The sequence below is a fragment of the Hyposmocoma kahamanoa genome, unplaced genomic scaffold (assembly GCF_003589595.1).
Source record: "Hyposmocoma kahamanoa isolate Upper Pololo Valley unplaced genomic scaffold, ASM358959v1 99879, whole genome shotgun sequence".
Classification (NCBI taxonomy): Eukaryota; Metazoa; Arthropoda; class Insecta; order Lepidoptera; family Cosmopterigidae; genus Hyposmocoma; species Hyposmocoma kahamanoa.
The window spans coordinates 8,948,535-8,967,878 of NW_020656077.1; the positions used below are offsets into that span (position 1 = coordinate 8,948,535).

A 19,344-nucleotide genomic window follows, 5' to 3' on the forward strand; every position below is an offset into this window, starting at 1 on the left:
CCTCGGGATTATATAAGTTCTCTGTTTCGCCATAGATTATTTTATTTTCCAGTTGGCGTACCGCGGTGCCCTCGTGCAACAACTACGCAACATCGTCAAGAAGCTGGGGATGAGCATCGCCACGTTGCATTGCGCTGTGGCACACTTGGACCTCTTCATGGATGCACATAGACTGCGCTCGGACCGAATGTCGCACGTCGCCTTGGCCTGTCTCAGTCTTGCTGGTTAGTACCTGACTGTCTGTGTCTGAAGCGTCTATGGATCAAGCACGTTTTTGCCAATTGCCATCTGAAAATTAGGCTGTTTAATTAATTATTTTAACAGTTTTCTTTTGTGAATTTCGTAATTTAATAAATACTTTAATAAAGGTGTGAAAACACAGATTAGTTAGCGTTTGACGCGTGCCAACTATAGGTTTCAAAAGCTGAGTTGAGTCCGCCATTTTTGCTTTGTACAGTGCAAGTTCTTTAAAATCCTAGAAAAATACCTTATTGTGCTGCTTTGGCTTTGGCGCAATAGTTTTAAATCTCGTAATATATCTCGTTACACGCAAAATAGGCGCCTTGTCGTCGAGTTGCGGATACCAGCCCGTTGCATCAAGTACCAAGTATATCTCTTTTATCATTGCCCCTGAAATGAATTGACTTTGTGAAAACGACTGTCAATAACAGCTAGTTTATTTTTATTCCACCTATTAATGTTATGTCTGTCACTATTTTTCTCAAAAAAAAACCTTTCTTCATAACATAAATTACATTTTCATAAATGCTCTGTGACGCATGTGTAACAATGTTAATCTCTTTAAAGTTATCACGCAGATAACTTTGTATTATGTATATGTCACTAATCTAAATTAGACGCCACAAGTGTACCCATTTCGCGTGCACAATGTAAGCTATAAACGCTTAGTTGTTGCTGCAACGCTTCAGAACGCGGCCGGCGTTTTTTTGAATTTTGTTTTTATTTTATTTTAGATTTCCGGAGCAACTTTTTTTTCAAATCACATTATCTTTTGGGTATCCATAAATACTTGAAAAATCATTATTTTAAATACATGCTGCGTTCCCTTCGATTTAATTAATAGCTATAATGCCAAAGGAGGTTTCTAAATAGCGCTTGTGACGTCATCGGAGGTACAAAAATGTGGCACCATGGTTTTCATACACATTGCGGTACTTGCTATATATGTCTGTGGTCTATGTATACCATTGACTTACAAATAAATGGACGACGGGTTTAATACAAAAACCACGAAAAAAATGTCCCAAGTCAACCTATTTAAACGTAGTGACATGTAAAGGAATATATGAAAAAGCTAAATCGTTGAATTTAAATTGTAATGTCATCGCAGTACTGTCTAATTTTGCTTGCTTCGCTGTCAGTCGAACAAACGAAGACTAAAGCGTGAATGACGCTCTGTATACGATTTTAACGCCCTCTAAGCTCGTACACTTTTTTAGCGCGGACCCGATGTCCATATAATTGTAAGTCAATGATGTATATTTTTTTAATACAGCAAAGAGTGAAGAGAAATTCAACGAAGCCTTGACCCTGAAAGTTCTGTCCGCGGCGAGCGGAGTACAATTGTGCGGGAAAACATTCAGGAAACTGGAATGGATGATCGGGCAGCACCTGCGGTGGAAGCTACTGTATTCTACAGCAGTCACCTTTGCATCTATATTGGCCAAGTACGTCGTCCAGGACTCGGATCTCACTTCGCGGAACCCCGTTTTCGTGAAACGCATCAAGAGAGACGGCGCCAAGCTGCTTGAGGCCTATTTGGACTTGTCACTTTCTGGTAAGTCTGCGTTTGTTTCAATATATTTTTATAATAAACTGCATTGTAAAGGGTTTTTCAACAAGGACTTTGTTTTGTAAATCAAAATAAAACTATAAATTTAGATGGCAATGATTCAAATTTTCATTGTATTAAAAAAGTAAGGTTTGGCAGTTATTAATGAAAAATGATATCTAATAAATGTCCACCACGACCACAGTTACCGATGTCGATTCTTTCATCAAACTTATTAATTACTTTTTGACAAAATGGTTGGCCTATATCGTTAATCACTAAATTTTGAGTTTTATGGCTGCAATCGATTCTATTGGCTCGATATAGACTCTGTCTTTAACATAACTCCAAAAAAATAATCCAGCGGTGTTTAAAAGTCGATAAAACAATTACATTTTACAATTTTTATAATTTATCGTAAAAAAAATACCCAAATCACTATTACAGTGTTTAAAATATTAATTGTTTTATTAGAACCTTCCAATTGTTTAAAAAAACGTGTAACATCAGTGTAGTCCGTTGCATGTGATTAATATAAAAAAATAAACGTTTTCCATTGACTTACAATTATATGGACGTCGGGTCTGCGCTAAAAAGTGTCCGAACTTATAGGGCGTTAAAATCATATACAGAGCGTCATTCACGCTTTAGTCTTCGTTTGTTCGACTGACAGCGAAGCAAGCAAAATTAGACAGTACTGCGATGACATTACAATTTGAATTCAACGTTTTAGCTTTTTCATATTCCATTACATGTCACTACGTTTAAATAGGTTGACTTGTGACATTTTTTTCGTGGTTTTTGTATTAGACCCGTCGTCCATTTATTTGTAAGTCAATGACGTTTTCGTTAACGTTTGCCAGACATAGTGAAATTGTACTTGTTTTGTTACGTGTCAACGTCTATGCAACTTGGGTTTCCACAAATAAATGACGCATTAAAATAAATTTGGAATGCTCTTTACGTGTTCCTAATAGTTTTTATATTGCTGTGTAACGTCCACAGATGTCCGCTTAAAGGCTGTGGAGTCGGTGGACGTGGGTTGCGCTTGCGTAGCGTGCGCACGCGCCGATCTCGGCCTGTGCGCGTGGCCCAGCTGGCTGGCCACCATCTCCACCCGCAAGCAGTCCATTGTCGCGCCCATAGCAAAGCTCTTACAGAAGTGGGTACACTTTAAAGATAGTATATTATTGCAGAACCCGAGCGGATTATACAAGTCAGACAATCCCCGTTCCTGCCGAAGTACGTATAGTAGAGATGCCACGAACATTCGGCCACTCTTTTTAATATTAGGTATGCGGCCGAATACCGAATATCGAACAATAATGAAAAATGCACATTTTATTCAATGTATCATGTATTTTAAACACACATTATTAAAATCAATCAGTGGCAGGTTGTGATGAATGAAAACAATTTTTTCGGCATTGTTTGGTAACAAAGTATTGCGCTTTTCCTCATAAACAATTCCTGCTTCTGAAAATAGCCTCTCACTATAAACACTACTGCCAGGAGACGATAGATAAATCTTAGCAAATTTTGACAGCCTTGGATACTGTTTTGCGTTTGCTGACCTCCACTTGTAAGGATCTGCCGTCCGATCTAGGCGAACAGTTTTCAAATAAAAATCTCATGTGCAATTGAACTTGTCTGCACATCCTCATCAATTTGCATATTATTTGTAACGACTTCATCAAAATAGGTTCAGAAACTGTCAAATTCTATCGTTTTTTTATTATTCAACAAAACACCCCACCCTCGTTAGCTCCGCACGCAGCGCAATGAGACAGGTCGTAATAGATCGCGCGTGAAATGCACAGATCTTACGCCGTCGAATATTCGGCGTTTCGGCCGAGAGCGCGGCCGAATATTCGGTATTCGACCAAATCACTATTCGTGGCATCTCTATTACATGGTACTTTTCTCAAACACTGCGAGGAAATATAAAAAAACTAAAGAATGAAAACAATTTTTGAAAAGAATGTGCAATAGAAAAAGTAAAAAATAATTAATTATTTTATAAACATTAATTTTTATGTGTTTTTGTTTGCTCTTAGCTGAAAACAATTTCTCCGTGACAAATTTTGCTTCTTGTTTTAAATTAACCTAAGGACAGTCTATTATTATATTTTCAGTCTCTCATTAAAACTCATTTTCACCATGAAAATATAAAAATGAAATTGCAAAAAAAATTTAAATTTTTTTAAAGCATGTGATTAAACGGAAAATAAGTAATACCATAGATTTTTTTGCTGCTATTGAGCAGTTGCCGTGGGTGTTTTGCCTTTTACTACTAAAGAGATTTGTAGGTATCCGAACGTTAATTCTGACATGATGAACAAAGGCCGAAAAGACGCCTCCTGGCTTTAGGACGTGAACATAACCCAGAGTCGAAGTCCTTGGACCACCAAGTTGATTCCTTTGGGTATATATTCACAAAACTAGACCTGGTTATACCACCGAAGCGAACATTCTGAATGTTAAAGATGTTATATGAAATCGTGAAACTTGAAACTTTGGTATACATTTAAGAAATGTGTGTTTCAGGATGATGGCACACCTGAAATCTAAAGAATCAGGCTCCATCGGCACTCCAAATGTCACACCGTACACACCGCCTAACTTTCAAATCTCGCTACCTTCGAACTCTGACAGCACACCTGACGTCAGTTGCAATAACGTACCAGAATCACACAGCGACTCAGTTCTGGATTTGGACGACTCCAATGTACCTGCAACTGTGAACGAAGATTATCACACGCTACCGACGACCATCGACGTGGTGTACTCCAGAGTGGACACAGCGGCTGACTATAGGTTCTTCAAGGCCAATAGGCTCCTTGATGGTAATTTGGATGTGCAACCGTCCACAAGCGTGGCTGTGAAACGCGGTTGCGTCACGGAATCCGAGATAGAAGCAAAGAAAAGTTATCTCGGCGCGCAAGTAGGTCAACCACAGGACGTACTCAACGTATGCGTATAGGGTACACTAAGTACGCCTAAGTAATTCAACATGTGATAGTCATAGATTGGAAATACATTTGATACTACGAATTAAGGCCTTGAGGCGTTAAACAAATTAAGCATAAGTACATTTTATTTGCGATCAAAAGTATTTTTCAATCATACTTAGCATATATTCTCTTTATGTATTCCAATTAAGCACCCTGCCTAATGCTATACATGTTTTTAGTTATCTATCTGAAGCATAGTATAATGGTGTAAGTATGGTAACTCCAAACAAACGTGCCAGCGCGGCTTGTATGATTGCGTGCCGTGTACGGACGCACACATTCGCATAATCCCGCGATATACTCGCGTTGCATAGGGCTGGTCGTCCCAACTAGCGATGCAATAGACCTCTGCTTCTGCGGAAGTTTCGCATCTGTTTCCGTATATGCTTCCGCAACTTTTATAACGGTATTTTTATCGGAAGTTTTTATCGTTCGCGATGGATTATATATCCGCGTATTGCTTGGCAATGGGGCGCGTGCGTCTTAGCAGTTTTATGTTGTGTTAAGAACACAAGCCCTGTTTCGAAATATTTCGTTGAGATCTTTATAGTATTTACACTTCCGCATTCGCTTCCGTTTCTGCTAATATTTACGTTTCGCATCTGCTTCCGTTTCATCCGCTCCCTGTCAGAAACAAGTAATATTCGACCAAATCAATGTTAAGTATACTTCATTTGAATCAAGTGTTTTTTAATACGGTCGAGTATTGCTTATTTCACAGTAATTATTTTGGACGGATGTCGGATGGAGAACGCGAATAGACCCCTTTTTCCGTTATGACACTTTCTATGCATCACTAGTTCCAACGCGCCTTTCATTATTATGCGAATGTGTGCGTCGCAATACAAGCCGCGCTGGTACATCTGTACGGAGTTAATATACTTTTCTTGTTACACTATGTCTGGAGTGAGGACGTGTTTACGCTAGTTTTACCGCAGGGTTGATGACTGATGCTTACGTATGCCTACGATTGCGTCTTCTAAATTACGTTATAAAGTACGTTTCGGGCTATTCAAAGCTATAGTGAATAAATAGCCCAGACAGACGCGTATAGTTGACGTAATATTATTTGCACCGATAAATGTTATCGTTTTGAACGACTTATCCTTTATATACAGGTTGATTAAAAAAGAATTTATATTTCTATTTTTGAGAAGCATGCTGTATAAATAGAAATAAAAAAATACTTGTTCAATTTTTTTTACAAATAATTAACGAATAAATAAGTTATGACGTCTCAAAGTTTTCTGAAACATTGTGAATATTTGATTCTGCTCGTTGGTGTGTTTTATACTTACTCGAGTGTTTTCACTTATTGCCGGTTGAGATTCTAAATATTGCGCTGTATTTTTGTTTTGGTGAAAGATAACCAACAAAATTTGATCTAATCCTCATCGTACCCAACGGATCTCCGGCTTTCCAACTGTACATAGTCACACCAACGTACAGGTGTCTTTTTCAACCCTGACATTGGCAGAATCATCGTGAAAATCGATGGAGCCATTAAGAAATTGGAGTTGGTGAATAATTATAGACAACAGACGCCGTTGCCATAGCAACAACATTACAGTGGGATATTTTACCGATTGGCGGTCGTGCAAGCGCCCGACACTCCGGCGCCCAGCGTTCGACGAATCTCGACTTTTATTCACTATTTCGAGGAAACCACGCATTAGGAATTATTGGGAAATATTAACAGCAACAAATGGGGATTTTTAAAAATATTTTATTTCACTAATGTATTGTATTACTGAATCTTATACTGAGGAAAAAATGGACAGTGATTGTTTTGTCACCCTGTATATTACAATAGGATATTAAAACCTTTAACGCTTAAATCGTAAGTGTAATGAATGATCTCGATGTTACGACGGGTAATGACGGCAGCAGCCCAAGTTTGTTAGTTTTAAATCATCTCAGTTGTATGTCAATAAGAGTGTCAATAACAATTCAATTGCTTTTGCGACTTTTTGGTGTTCTGCTTTACAATGGCGAGTTTATGGCAAGTTTTTTTTTACAATATCAAGTGACGGGACGAACAAGTCGTGCGCTGGTGAGCTACACGCCTGTCCATAATAGTTGCAGTGCCACTCAGAGCTTTAAATCGCAAAGATCGGGGCACTGCCACTGCGCACGTCAATAGTTAGACAAGTCTCGTGTACCTGTAATTTCAACGGCATGCTTCAAAAGCCGTACACAGTAATGCTGACATTACTGCGTAGTCCACTAATATTAATATGTAATAGTTTTAGCAAGACATCTGTCGTTACTGATTGGATGTATGAATGTCGTCACTGCCCTTCCAATGCGAAGTCTTATCACTAAAATTCAATGCGCAGTTTCTTAGTACTAAACACCGAGCTCCTTGACGTAGATTTTAGCGGAATGAAGATTATCACGTATTCATCAAGTATATAACCAGAAATAGAGACGAAATGTCATTTAATTTGCTTAAAAACTTCTGCCAAATCATTACGGTGACAACTGCGCTGCGATTGACCAGCCCGAATTCGAAACAATCGATGGGTGTCGTCAATTGTTTCACTTCAAATCGACCAGTTTAACTTGAGCTTATAGCTAATATATAATTAAACGTATTATTCCGTTTGTTTTGTAATTAATTGTTTGCTGTTTTCCCCACACCACCGAATGAAACCGCCCCCCATTGTTAAAAGTATTATCTTTATTACAATAAATAAATACAGAATATTGTTGGAATATGTGGACGTATACACAGGTCAGTTGTCGGCGCTGTACTATTTCAGTTTTCTGATTTGTGTTTCCAGCGCAAACGCGAGTTGATATATAAAAGTGATACAAGATCCATTTGCCTGATGTGTTTTTGACTCTATTTCTTTTATGTACTCGATGTGTTTATTAGTAGAAATTATTTGAAATGTCCGAATTCACTTGAGCGATTATCATTTAAACAATGAATTATTATTGTTATCTTCTTTAGATTCTCGCCTCTCCCACGGCCTAAAAAGATTAATTTCATTATTATTGTTAATGACATCGCATTCATTGCTAAGCCCAACCATTTTAATTTATATGAAAAGAATGATACAATAACATTATTTCGTTCAAATAGCTTTACTGCCGACTCTAGAAGGTTTAATTTGCAAAGGTTGTTTATTTAAATTATCACGTTTTGAATTAAAATTAACGCCAGGGTTGCTGTTAGGGACTCACCGCATTTATTCACACTAAATCGTCTTTGAGCCGATCAGAAAAACCTTTATGTACATGCGGTAATCGGTGAGAGCGGTGTTTTTTTCGCTCTAATAAGAGCATTAAATAACATGGACATAAAGATTTTTCTGACCGGCTCAATGCGATTCGAGTCCATAAGTGTAGTGATTCCCTTAAGGCAGGGTTCGGTCACCTTTTGAGTTGAAAGAGCCAAAAATTACAATTTACAAAATATCACAGTTTTGAAAGAGCCGCTAAAATTTTTCTTGCCAATATTATTATAGTACTTTCTTTTATAAAGGTAATTGATTGTGATTTAAAATATAAAATAATATCTAGTTATTCATACATAGTAAAAGTTAAAGTATTTAACTAGAAAATTAAAATAATTAAATAACATGACTACAGAATTGAGTAGTAAATAAACGGAAGCATTGGTTTTGCGTGGTTTTAAGTTTCAAACACAAGTTTTCATTTGTTAGTTGGCTTGTTACTTTATTTTGATTTTAATGTTTGAGTATGCAGGCTCACGAGCCGCAGGTTGCCGACCCCTGCTTTAGGGTATACTGGCGCGTAATGTATTGATTCTTGTTACGAACAATATTTATCACTTGCATGTTATATTAGTGCGCAAAACTTTAAACTAGAAGCTTGCGCTATACAGATAGCACGTGCGTTACCGAGGCAGTACCCAGATTCACAACTCTTCGATATTTTAACCAATATGGTTCTCGAATCGACGGGCTCTTTCCGAGCTATTCAGAACTTTCCGAGTTAAACTTTGGATTCGGATTCGGATACGATATCGTTATCCAACAGCGTTTACGGTGTTAGTCGGTGAAATAGATTACAAGAAAAATATTTTATATACATTTTTAAGACTTTAAAGGCCTAACATATAGGAATGAATTAGTCTTGCATTAAAATAAATTAATAAATTTGAACAAATCCAAACTTTATCTAAAATAATAAGATAATTCCATATTACATTCTTGCTCTGTAAACAATAGGACGTTCGTTAACTTTCATTCGATAACTGTGGGCTGAATAACGTTTGTAGCCTTTGCCGGTCGAGAAGTTCGAGTAATCGTACGGGTGTGACGTCATTTGGGTTCGGTTTTGAATATGACAAATTGAGATTCGCTCTGGACCTTTTGGAGGGAAAAGTGTCGTTTTTATTTTGACTTTCAATTATTTTGTGAAATCTAGGTTAAAGTGGAATAGGATAGTGCTATTGTGCCTTAATCGAAGATTAAAACGCGAAATTATACGAATCTCGAACTAAAATACCCCTATCGGCCCGTTTTAAGGAATCCCGAGTCAATCCAAGCACACCGCCTCAAATTGCCTATCCTCTTTGTGGCGGCCATATTTACAGAAACATAATTATTTAAACTTCATGTTTAGGCTGATGGCTTTGCCAAAGCCTTAATAAATATAAAAAAAAAAAAAATGACAAATTGACGTTCCGGGTGTTGTGAATAAAAATGGAAAGAAATCTGTCGACAATAAGGTTCTGAATCGACTCCCTGCTCTCCTTTGCATTTATTTGTACTGGAAAGATGAACGATGCAACGAATTGGTGTAAATATTATTAGGTCAACTATATGAACGTAGCTTAACGCCAGTGAGATTGTGGTGGGTCACAATTTCGCTCGTGCGTTCTCCTACTTTACATTTTTTTTAAATAAGTACATATTAGACAAATTATTTAATGTTACTATTATTGTAATCGATGCTAAGCGAATTCACACTTTTACCATGCGTAATTTGATCGTTTATAACCAATAACTTGTTGACCCATAGAAACTTGAAAATTTAGTCGTCTTCATTTCGATATCTCCAACAAACGCTGCGTCAACTTTATTTTTTGGTCATTTTCTGTTATTTTTGTAAACTGCCATATTTATTTACTAATAATATCCTTCCCGAATTTTGTGAAAATGAAACCAAAAACTAAATAAAAACAGAACAGGTCCAAAAATAAAGTCTGCGTTATGTTAATTGGAGATTTTATAAATATAAACAGTGATTCTCCAATGGTGTATACGATTCTTTCGTTTAGTTACGCCCGTGAGCTGCAAAGAGCGTAATGCCATTATGTCATTGTTGAATGATTCAACGAAATATTTTTAGCAAAAAAGTTTTGTTCAGTGAACGAGTAAAAGTTCTATTTCGAAATGAATACGCGCGATTATAATACAACTCATTAAAATGACTCGAAGCGCTTTAGCTCGAATTTAGTGCAATAGGGAAGTTTTTACATTAACCTGTTAAAAAAAATTGATTAAAATTACACTATAAAATGGTACGTCGTGCAATTTAAAGTGTCGTGACTTGTATATTCAAATGAAGTTGTTCACACATAGAACAACACGATTAATTGTCGTTCACGACTTTTTTGATGTTATAACGACAATGGGGAGAGCTAGAACGACAGTCGTCTGACGATAAATAAAAAGTCACCGTAAAAAAGTGACGCAGATAATCGCAGCTTGGCAAGGCGGCTGACGTAAACCGATAAATTGTCGTCACGATCTAACTGGTAGACCCGACAGTCGTTCAACGATAGAATAAACGTCGACGACAGATTGTCGTGTTAGACGCGAGAGTCCTTCAACGATAAATAAAACGTTACGACGTAATGGAAACGCGCCCTGACGCCAGCCCCCGTAGCATGCCTACGCATATAGACGCGACCCGCGCGCGGTAAAACTGAAATAAGCACGCGCTATTGGCTATCTAAATTATACCTTATTTAATTTTATCGCGATTACAATGCGTAGCCATGCTACGGGGGCTGAGCTAGGTATAACCTGTGTTACAGGAGTCCGTATCCTCTCTTAACATTTGACAACGCTTATTACCTGTTTATTAACAATTATAATACGTTATATAAATATGACGTATGCATAGATTTTAAGTTTATTAGTACATTTTGTATCACTTGTTGCTACACTATATTCGACCTATTTGCACAAATGCGAATCTGGAACAATATTTTAATAATATTGCGAGGTCAAAGTAACTACATTAAACTGACCAGTTACGCTAGGTGTGAGGAAACAAAGCGTTTATAGCGATCTCTTGTAACTTTATCTAGACTTATTTTTTTATTAATAGTTTTGACGTGGATGCAAATCCTTTGAGCCATGTCGTCGTTTAATTATCGGGATCCTCAGTAATATTTGCCATTGTAGTTCTAAATTCTAATACATTGTTTTCACTTTCTCTTAAATAACTTAGTTCACTTATTTGGGTTTATTAAATAGTCTGTTTAAATCTTAAGCGGCGGGAGTCAATATTTATGTTTGACTTTCACTTAAATCACATTATCTACTAGCACTTTGAATAATAACTTTTAATTCGTAATTAGTGGAATTTCCAGGATAAAGTCTTTTGAAATTTGGTTTAAAATAAGAAATATAGTTATAACTTTCATCATCACTAATTCTTTCTTCGTTTTTTTCTTCATAATATACTTAAAATAAAAATAATCTTTGTAAAAACTGTACTCCTAACTTCAAAAACCCGTCATCTATCTATACACTTATTCAGAACATTCTCTTCGACCCGGCAGGACTTTTCAACAAGAACTTACTGAAATGACGTTATAGTCCACATGACATGGATACAGTGACGTTTGAGATTTGAAGTTTCTAGAGATTGGTGATGTAAAATCGAATGAAGAAAAAATCGATTTAAATATCTTATCGACGTAGTTTATAACAAAGGAGAGTCGATTTAGAGACTGTAGTTAAAGAACAAATAATAAACAAAAGAGAAAGCTTTCAATTATTATTTAGTAATTTCAAAATAATTGACTGTCAATTCTATAAAAATTTAATTGGAATAAATAGTGTTGGTTTTTGGTATGTTATAACAGATTCACTATTTATTTTTGTAACCTGATTGTAAGAGTAATTAAAAATGGTATGCATGCTGGGTAAAAATTTAAAATGTCACAGTATCTGTCCTATGTGAAATTGACTATATCAATCAAACATTGTATAAGTTTTAATACTGAAAAGGTGACTCGATTTGTAAGCCCGGGAGTGCATTATAACAATCGTACAGCGGTAGGACTAAGCAGCATCACTGTATTGTTATATAGTGCTCCATTACATCTGTGTGATGTTACTATATTATACCATTTTATAGCACTTGCGATTTTAACATAGTTTCGAATTTGTAAAAAAAACTTCTCTACTGCACCCATAAACAAATTAGTATTTAGGTAGGAACAAATTCAAAGGCTTAAAAGCTGATTTTTTCTAGTTTCAATTTAGCGTGAATTATAAACACATGTAGCGCATTTTTGTGTGGATATTCGCACAATGTATGAATGTACATTTTCCACACAAATGCGTAAAATGTGGTAACCACATTATTTTTGCTTATGGTTCTATGAGCTTTCCGTACTTGTTACAAATGTAAAGCAATAAATTCTTTAATATATACAATCAATATGCGCAGGTGTCTGTATTCTGATTTCCAAGGATTAAAGAATGCATACTTGAAGATAGAAAAGTAAACCATTTATGTTGAAAGGGTTTTTTTATACCGGGCATGAATAATCTCTATTTTTATGGACCATAGATGAATGCTCGGCCGTTTATTATAATGTCCCCTGTATTATTTTTCTTTATATTATTTTTTCCTTTTTTTCTAGGTCCTTACATTTTGAAAATGTAATAATGGATCAATATTTGTTTCGTGAAATTTGACTTTAATTTTCAAAGCGTGGTTGTGACTTTAGTTAAATTTATTGTTAGAATTTGTTGTGTGCAATGAAACACACTGTTCCTTTAGTACAGTCAGCATCAAGGTGATCTGAGCGGTTAAGCAATGCAATTTCAACAGTCAAACGAATAGGGAGGAGTTTCAAAATGGCCACCGTGAAGATGTAACCATTTCCCGCGAAAAAATGACATAAAATTAAATTATTGAAGAAAAATTACAATCTAAGCGCGTTTATATTCGTTCTGGATCCGAGACGAATGCGAATATCTCTTGTACACCTAGAGATAACATCCCTGTGACATTTCGAACCGTCATTTCTCGTATCCAGAACTGACCCTGGGGCCTTACCATGAACTCATATACAATTCAGTTTAGGACCTAAAATAAATCTTTGTGAGACAGCGCTACATGAAGTGTATATGACCATCTCGCTTTTTTGTCGTTACGAACCTACACTGAACTGTGATAAGAGTTTATAGTAAGGCCAATTACCGTCAAATAAGTAATACTCGATTAAAATTGGAAGACGCATACTTAACATTGTGTTTTAATTTGTTCGAGTATTGCTTATTTGACAGTAATGGTTTAGGACAACGAGAGCAGACACCCTGTACGTAGTGCGCCAACGCTCTTAAGGTTTAATTTTTAATTGCTAATTTAGACACCCTAGCTTGTCGCGTAGGACGAAAAAGTTTGACCACGAAAGGGGGCTAAGCGACATTTTGAACTTGGAACTCAAGGTGGCGTTTTAGGAAGACGCCATCCTATCTATATCCTTGCAATGAGATCGGAAAAGATGAGGCTCGGACATCGAGTATATAACCAGAAATAGGCACGAAATGTCATTTAATTTGTTTGAAAACTATTCTGCCAAATCATTACTGTGACAACTGCGCTCCGATTGGTTAGCCCGAGTTCGAAACAATTGACGGGTGTCGTCAACTGTTTCACTTCAAATCGACCAGTTAACTTGAGCTTTGCTATAATGGACGAAAATTGCAAAATTACATATTTAATTACCGATGAAATGTGATTCCGTTTGTTTTGTAATTCGATGTTTTGCTGTTTTTCCCACACCACCACGTGAATAGAACAGCACGGCATTGTTAGAGATATTATTTTTATTAAAATAAATACAGAATACTTTTTGGAATATACGGAGACGTACACCCAGGTCAGTAGTTGGTCTGTCTATATTTCAGTGCAAACGGGAGTTGATATTTATAAGAGCTGTATCGCTAAAGTGTTACCAGAAATATATGTCCCTTATTTCATCTCTATTTCTGGTTATATACTCTATGGACTCGGGCGACAACGTAATAACAATAAAATTTAGCTGTTTAACCAAAATTTATCCACCACTTTAGGAATAAGTATTATGAAGGCGTGTTATAGTAAACAAACTTCAGCTGTTAACCGGTCAACTATAATATTTAGTAGTGAGTTTGATACGTCATAATACTACTGTACTCTTTAATTTGATCGCCTGTTATTGGCTGTCATCATTTAAGTGTCGATACTTTGTCAGTACGACTTCCAATTATTCCCGTACTAATATGATTCGTTTTGGGTCGAGCGACAAGAACACTGGCTTTATTTCAGAATTTTTTTTTTTACAAACGAATTTAAATCCATTAGAAAAATGTATATCGTATTTAATACGAATACGTGTTCTATTTTGTTCAATTGGTATGTGAAAAGTCTTACTTAACACAGCGGTTTTCTTGTAAAATTTCGAGGTAAGTTTTTTCTGTCGTGAAAATTTTTAGGACTCGTGTTTTCACTCTGTATAGTAATCAGTGTAATCGTGTTTTCACTCTGTATAGTAATCGGTGGATACCCTCAATTTTATATCGCACATGACAAAGTAACATTTAGTTTCAAAGGGACAGTACGGTCCGGTCACTTTGCAATTAAATCGTATGTGAATGGATAAAGATAAAGATCGATTTATTTGTTTTATGATTGTGGAAGTAGGTACAATAAGTTCATCAGATCAGTTCAATACATTAACAGTGCTACTACAACCAGTTTCGTCGAAACACAAATATAATTAGTGGTGGTCGCATAATGTACAAAATATTATAATTGAAAACTGTCAATAACTAGTAAACATGCAAAGAAAAAATATAATAAAAATTAACAATGTCAAAAATAAAGCGAAAAATCATGTTAATGTCAAAAAAATAATTTACATTTCTAAGCCTCCATAAAATATGTGCATGTCAAAATCATGCATGGACACATCAATATAGCAAAATTTTGAAGAAAAATTATTAATATAACGCAACTTTGAGGTAATACTATGTTAGTAGTCACGTGTGGTACATTTTTTCTGAAGTGATTGATTCAACATTTTCAGTGTTATGCGAAATCAAACAAAGACATTTTAGGCTGTATAGACTCTGCAAGCCTGGATTTTAGGTTGTTTAACTTAGGAAAGGTGCGACACTTGCGCGGTATTAAAAACCTTTAATTGAATATTATATATATTTAGCACTATAAACAGGTAGTTCGAATGTTATTTATTAATCTGAAAATAGTATCATATTATTTAGGATAATATCATTGACTATTGACTTACAAATAAATGGACGACGGGTCTAACACAAAAACCACGAAAAAAATGTCCCAAGTCAACCTATTCGAAATTTAAATTGTAATGTCATCGCAGTATCGCGCTGTCAGTAGAACAAATGAAGACTAAAGCGGAGTGTCGCGCTCTGTATACGATTTTAGCGCCTTACAAGTGCGGACACTTTTTAGCGCGGACCCGACGTCCATATAATTGTAAGTCAGTGGATAATATTCAAAAAGTTCATTATAATTTTACAATGAGTAATTAATCAGGTATTACCTTATAAAATACTTCCTTACGGTTTGTTTACATTTGCTTAGTTACATAAACCTTTGCTGCATAGTTTGCATCGCAGATATCTCGTTTCCGAAAAATTTTTTCTTAATAAAACTAAATTTTGACTAATGTCGCAAGCCCCTTTCGTTGTGGCCCTTTCATGTTCGTTAAAAATAACCCTATAACCATTAATTTTAGGCGCATTACTGAAAGTAATATAATTACAATAAAGCCTCAACCTACTAGAGCAACGAAATAAATTTTGGGACAGGGCTCCTAGGACTCAATTTATGTTGCGGCAGAATGGATTTCTCGCGCATTCCGCGGAAAATTTTGACTCGTATCTAGTTTGTAAATTACACAATTGACCATAAAGTTCATTGTTCTATGTACAATATCGTTGCAAAAATTAAATAAATTGATCCTAATTCGCTGTCCCAAATTGGTCATATCGGGAATCAAACCCTCCTGCCGCTAATGTCATCAAATTAATCACTTTGTTTAGTTGACTGCAGATCATTTTGAAGCTGATCTCAAATAGTGATGCTTACGCATACGTTTATTTTTATATGTCGGGCAGATTAATAAGTTAAATATTTTTTTATTATTTATTTGTTAACACTCACACCATTCAAGTTCCTTGTTTAACGTTCGAGAAACTTACCTTAGAACTAATTAATGTACTAGCGTTAAACCAAACATGTTTGTCAGTCATTTAAGTAAGTTACCATTTTTATTTATATACCGTAGTTAAAATGTTAAACCGTGAAACAAGCTCATATGCAAATTGTATTTGAATTGTATTGTTTTTGCATTGAAAAAAGAAATAACATTTTCAACACTGGACGAAGGGCACTGTGTAAATCTGTTGCAATTATAAATTAAATCATAATTACACATTGATAGTGCGTTGTTAAAATGTGAACCCACTGCAATGTACAATTTGGACAAAGTTATGCAGAAATGATTCAATCTACCATCAGCACAAACTCGTGGGCTTATACTACACTAAAGACGTGACGCGTTGTACTTTTTGGTATATTCAAGTAACATTTTATTCTACACAACTATTCCCAAATGAACCAAGCGATTGTTTTTGTTTTTTGTTTATATTTGGCGTTATCTTCAACGATGAATTTTCACGTAGTGTAGAACCGGTTTAACAAGAAACATAAATTTGGACACAATATGTTTGATGTCACATAGTAAATTCCTACAATTGCCTGAATATATTGCGTAACCTAAAATGAACTAGATGAATTATTAATGCCTCATATTCTTTGTGAGAATTTAGCAAGTACTTTGTTGTGACGGTTGAAAGGTAGTAAAATTTGTAGCAAATATTATACAATCATAATTATTACACTTTCCTAGTGCTTTCATCCAAAAATTGTGTCCCAATTTATATCAGAATTATTTTCTCGCGCTAAGTTTTCCCTCATTGCAGTGGAATGAGACTCTTCCCAAGCCGAGAAGAAAACCATTAACGAATGTAAAGAAATACTGAAGACTGATATAAAAGATCATAACCTATTGCTTTCGGCAGATGATTGTACTGTAAAAGCAAGAAAATAAACTTTTCATGTGTAAATATTTGTTTTATTTAACAATCTTATAGTTGAATATCGTTAACTGCTTAGAGTGATGGCTGGCGCAAAATAAAACGAGCTTGGCGATGTTTAGCGACTGCGCATTTCAATACAATGTTAACTATCTCAACGAAACACTTATTGCTTAACACTATACGTCCATGAATTAATAGTTATAAGCGTTACCTTCATCGAGAGATAGACGAAATATTTTTTAATTTGTTTGAAAAACCGCAAAAGTACGTGGAATTACATATAATTACCAAGTTTTATTAAAATCGGTTACCGGAAAGTGCGCAAAGCCGGATTCGTCGCCTAATTCGCCACTATACGTTACTTGACACAAGACATAATAAAAATCGGTTCTCACTTCTCAAAGTATATTGAGAGAGAGAAACGCCTTGAATTGGAGAATTGCAAATCAACCATTAAAATAATTGCTCCTTATAATAGAATTTAGGCGCTATTTGTAAAAATGAATCTTCATGCGTGAACAACCACCTTTAGGGTCGTATTCTAGAACTCTACTCGATGCTCAAGTCAGGATTTGAGTATGGTATAAAGCACTCGAAATCATACTCAAGTCCCTGCCATTATGGTCGTATTCCCAGTGCTTGTGTTTCCAGTGCAATCCTGACTTGAGCATTGAGTAGAGTTTTAGAATACGACTTGGAGAGTCGTATGATTTTCCTCAAAATTAAATAGGACCACTATGGAGGTACCCTCCTTCCAACAAAAAAATAATCATGGAAATCGATTCAGGATTACCGGAGTTATCGCGTAACATATGTACATACAAAAAAACAGTCGAATTGAGAACCTCGTCCTTTTTTTGAAGTCGGTTAAAAACTATCATCGATTTTAACGTTGGAGCTGTAATAACATTTAAAAAAAAAAGAAGACTCCAGTTTAACTTGAGCTTTGCGATGGACGAAAATTGAAAAATTATATATTTAGCTACCGATGAAATGAGATTCCGTTTGTTTTGTAATTAGATGTTTTGCTGTTTTTCCCCCACCATCAAATGGAATTATTCCTCCCGTTGTTAGAGATATTATCTTTATTACAATACAGGTCAGTTGTTGGGGCTGTAGTACATTGACTTACAATTATATGGACGTCGGGTCCGCGCTAAAAAGTGTCCGAACTTATAGGGCGTTAAAATCGTATACAGAGCGTCATTCACGCTTTAGTCTTCGTTTGTTCGACTGACAGCGAAGCAAGCAAAATTAGACAGTACTGCGATGACATTACAATTTAAATTCAACGTTTTAGCTTTTTCATATTCCTTTACATGTCACTACGTTTAAATAGGTTGATTTGGGACATTTTTTTCGTGGTTTTTGTATTAGACCCGCCCTCCATTTATTTGTAAGTCAATGGTTCTAGCAGTATATAATTTACTTTTTTATATAACTGTTTACTACCTAATTTCTAGCTAAACAGACTTTTTTTCACTATTTTAGGTAGCTTCTATAAAAACTAATAACTATTTAAAAAATAATTACTTTTAATTTTAATTAACACATTTTTTACTTTTTCTATTATACATCTTTTGTTTAGTCTTCTATTATTTCCTCACAATGTTTGAGAAAAGCACTATATAAGCCTCGACGGGAACGGGGATTGCTTAACTCGTATTATTACCGACAAGCCTCGCCGGCGCTCGGCTTTGTAACTCATACTCGTCCAGCAATCCCTTACTTCCCGGCCTCTGCAATAATGTACTATTTTCAGGTTCTAATCGCTCTTGCAAAGTTGTAGTTCTTCTTTTAGACATTTATTCGGTGAGACTGTCGAAATATCGTTCAAACACGTAATCAATTTACTATGCAAGTATTTGTAATTCCTAAGGCGATTATCACACAGCACACAGCGGAATCACGCGCGCGGTGGCGGAGACGCAGATCTGCGTCAACGCGCGGCTTAATCTGCGCGGGGGCAGCGGTCTAGCGGGCCCGCGTCACTTAAAGTACTCGCTTCGCAGTTGATAGCCGTAGTGATTGTATATGTAGACGAGATCCTTCTTTGACAAGAATGGTTAATAATACAGAACTCATTCAGGACGCTGTATGTTTGGTTTTTGTTTACTCAAATAAAAAGACACCGAAGATAACATTCAACTTCATTACAAAGATTTAAGAAAAAATGAAGATCAAT

General features: G+C 35.8%; 1 protein-coding gene across 1 annotated transcript in view; it reads left to right on the forward strand.

The window, feature by feature from the left end:
* Window positions 1-5,898, forward strand: part of LOC113239434 (cyclin-J-like) — a 12,028-nt gene extending 6,130 nt beyond the window's left edge. Inside the window, exons 3-6 of the mRNA XM_026476441.1 lie at window positions 53-224; window positions 1,517-1,798; window positions 2,798-2,954; window positions 4,340-5,898. Of these exons, the coding sequence (XP_026332226.1) occupies window positions 53-224; window positions 1,517-1,798; window positions 2,798-2,954; window positions 4,340-4,775 (1,047 nt within the window). The 3' untranslated portion in view covers window positions 4,776-5,898. The remainder of the gene's footprint in view (window positions 1-52; window positions 225-1,516; window positions 1,799-2,797; window positions 2,955-4,339) is intronic.
* Window positions 5,899-19,344: the final 13,446 nt, after the last annotated feature.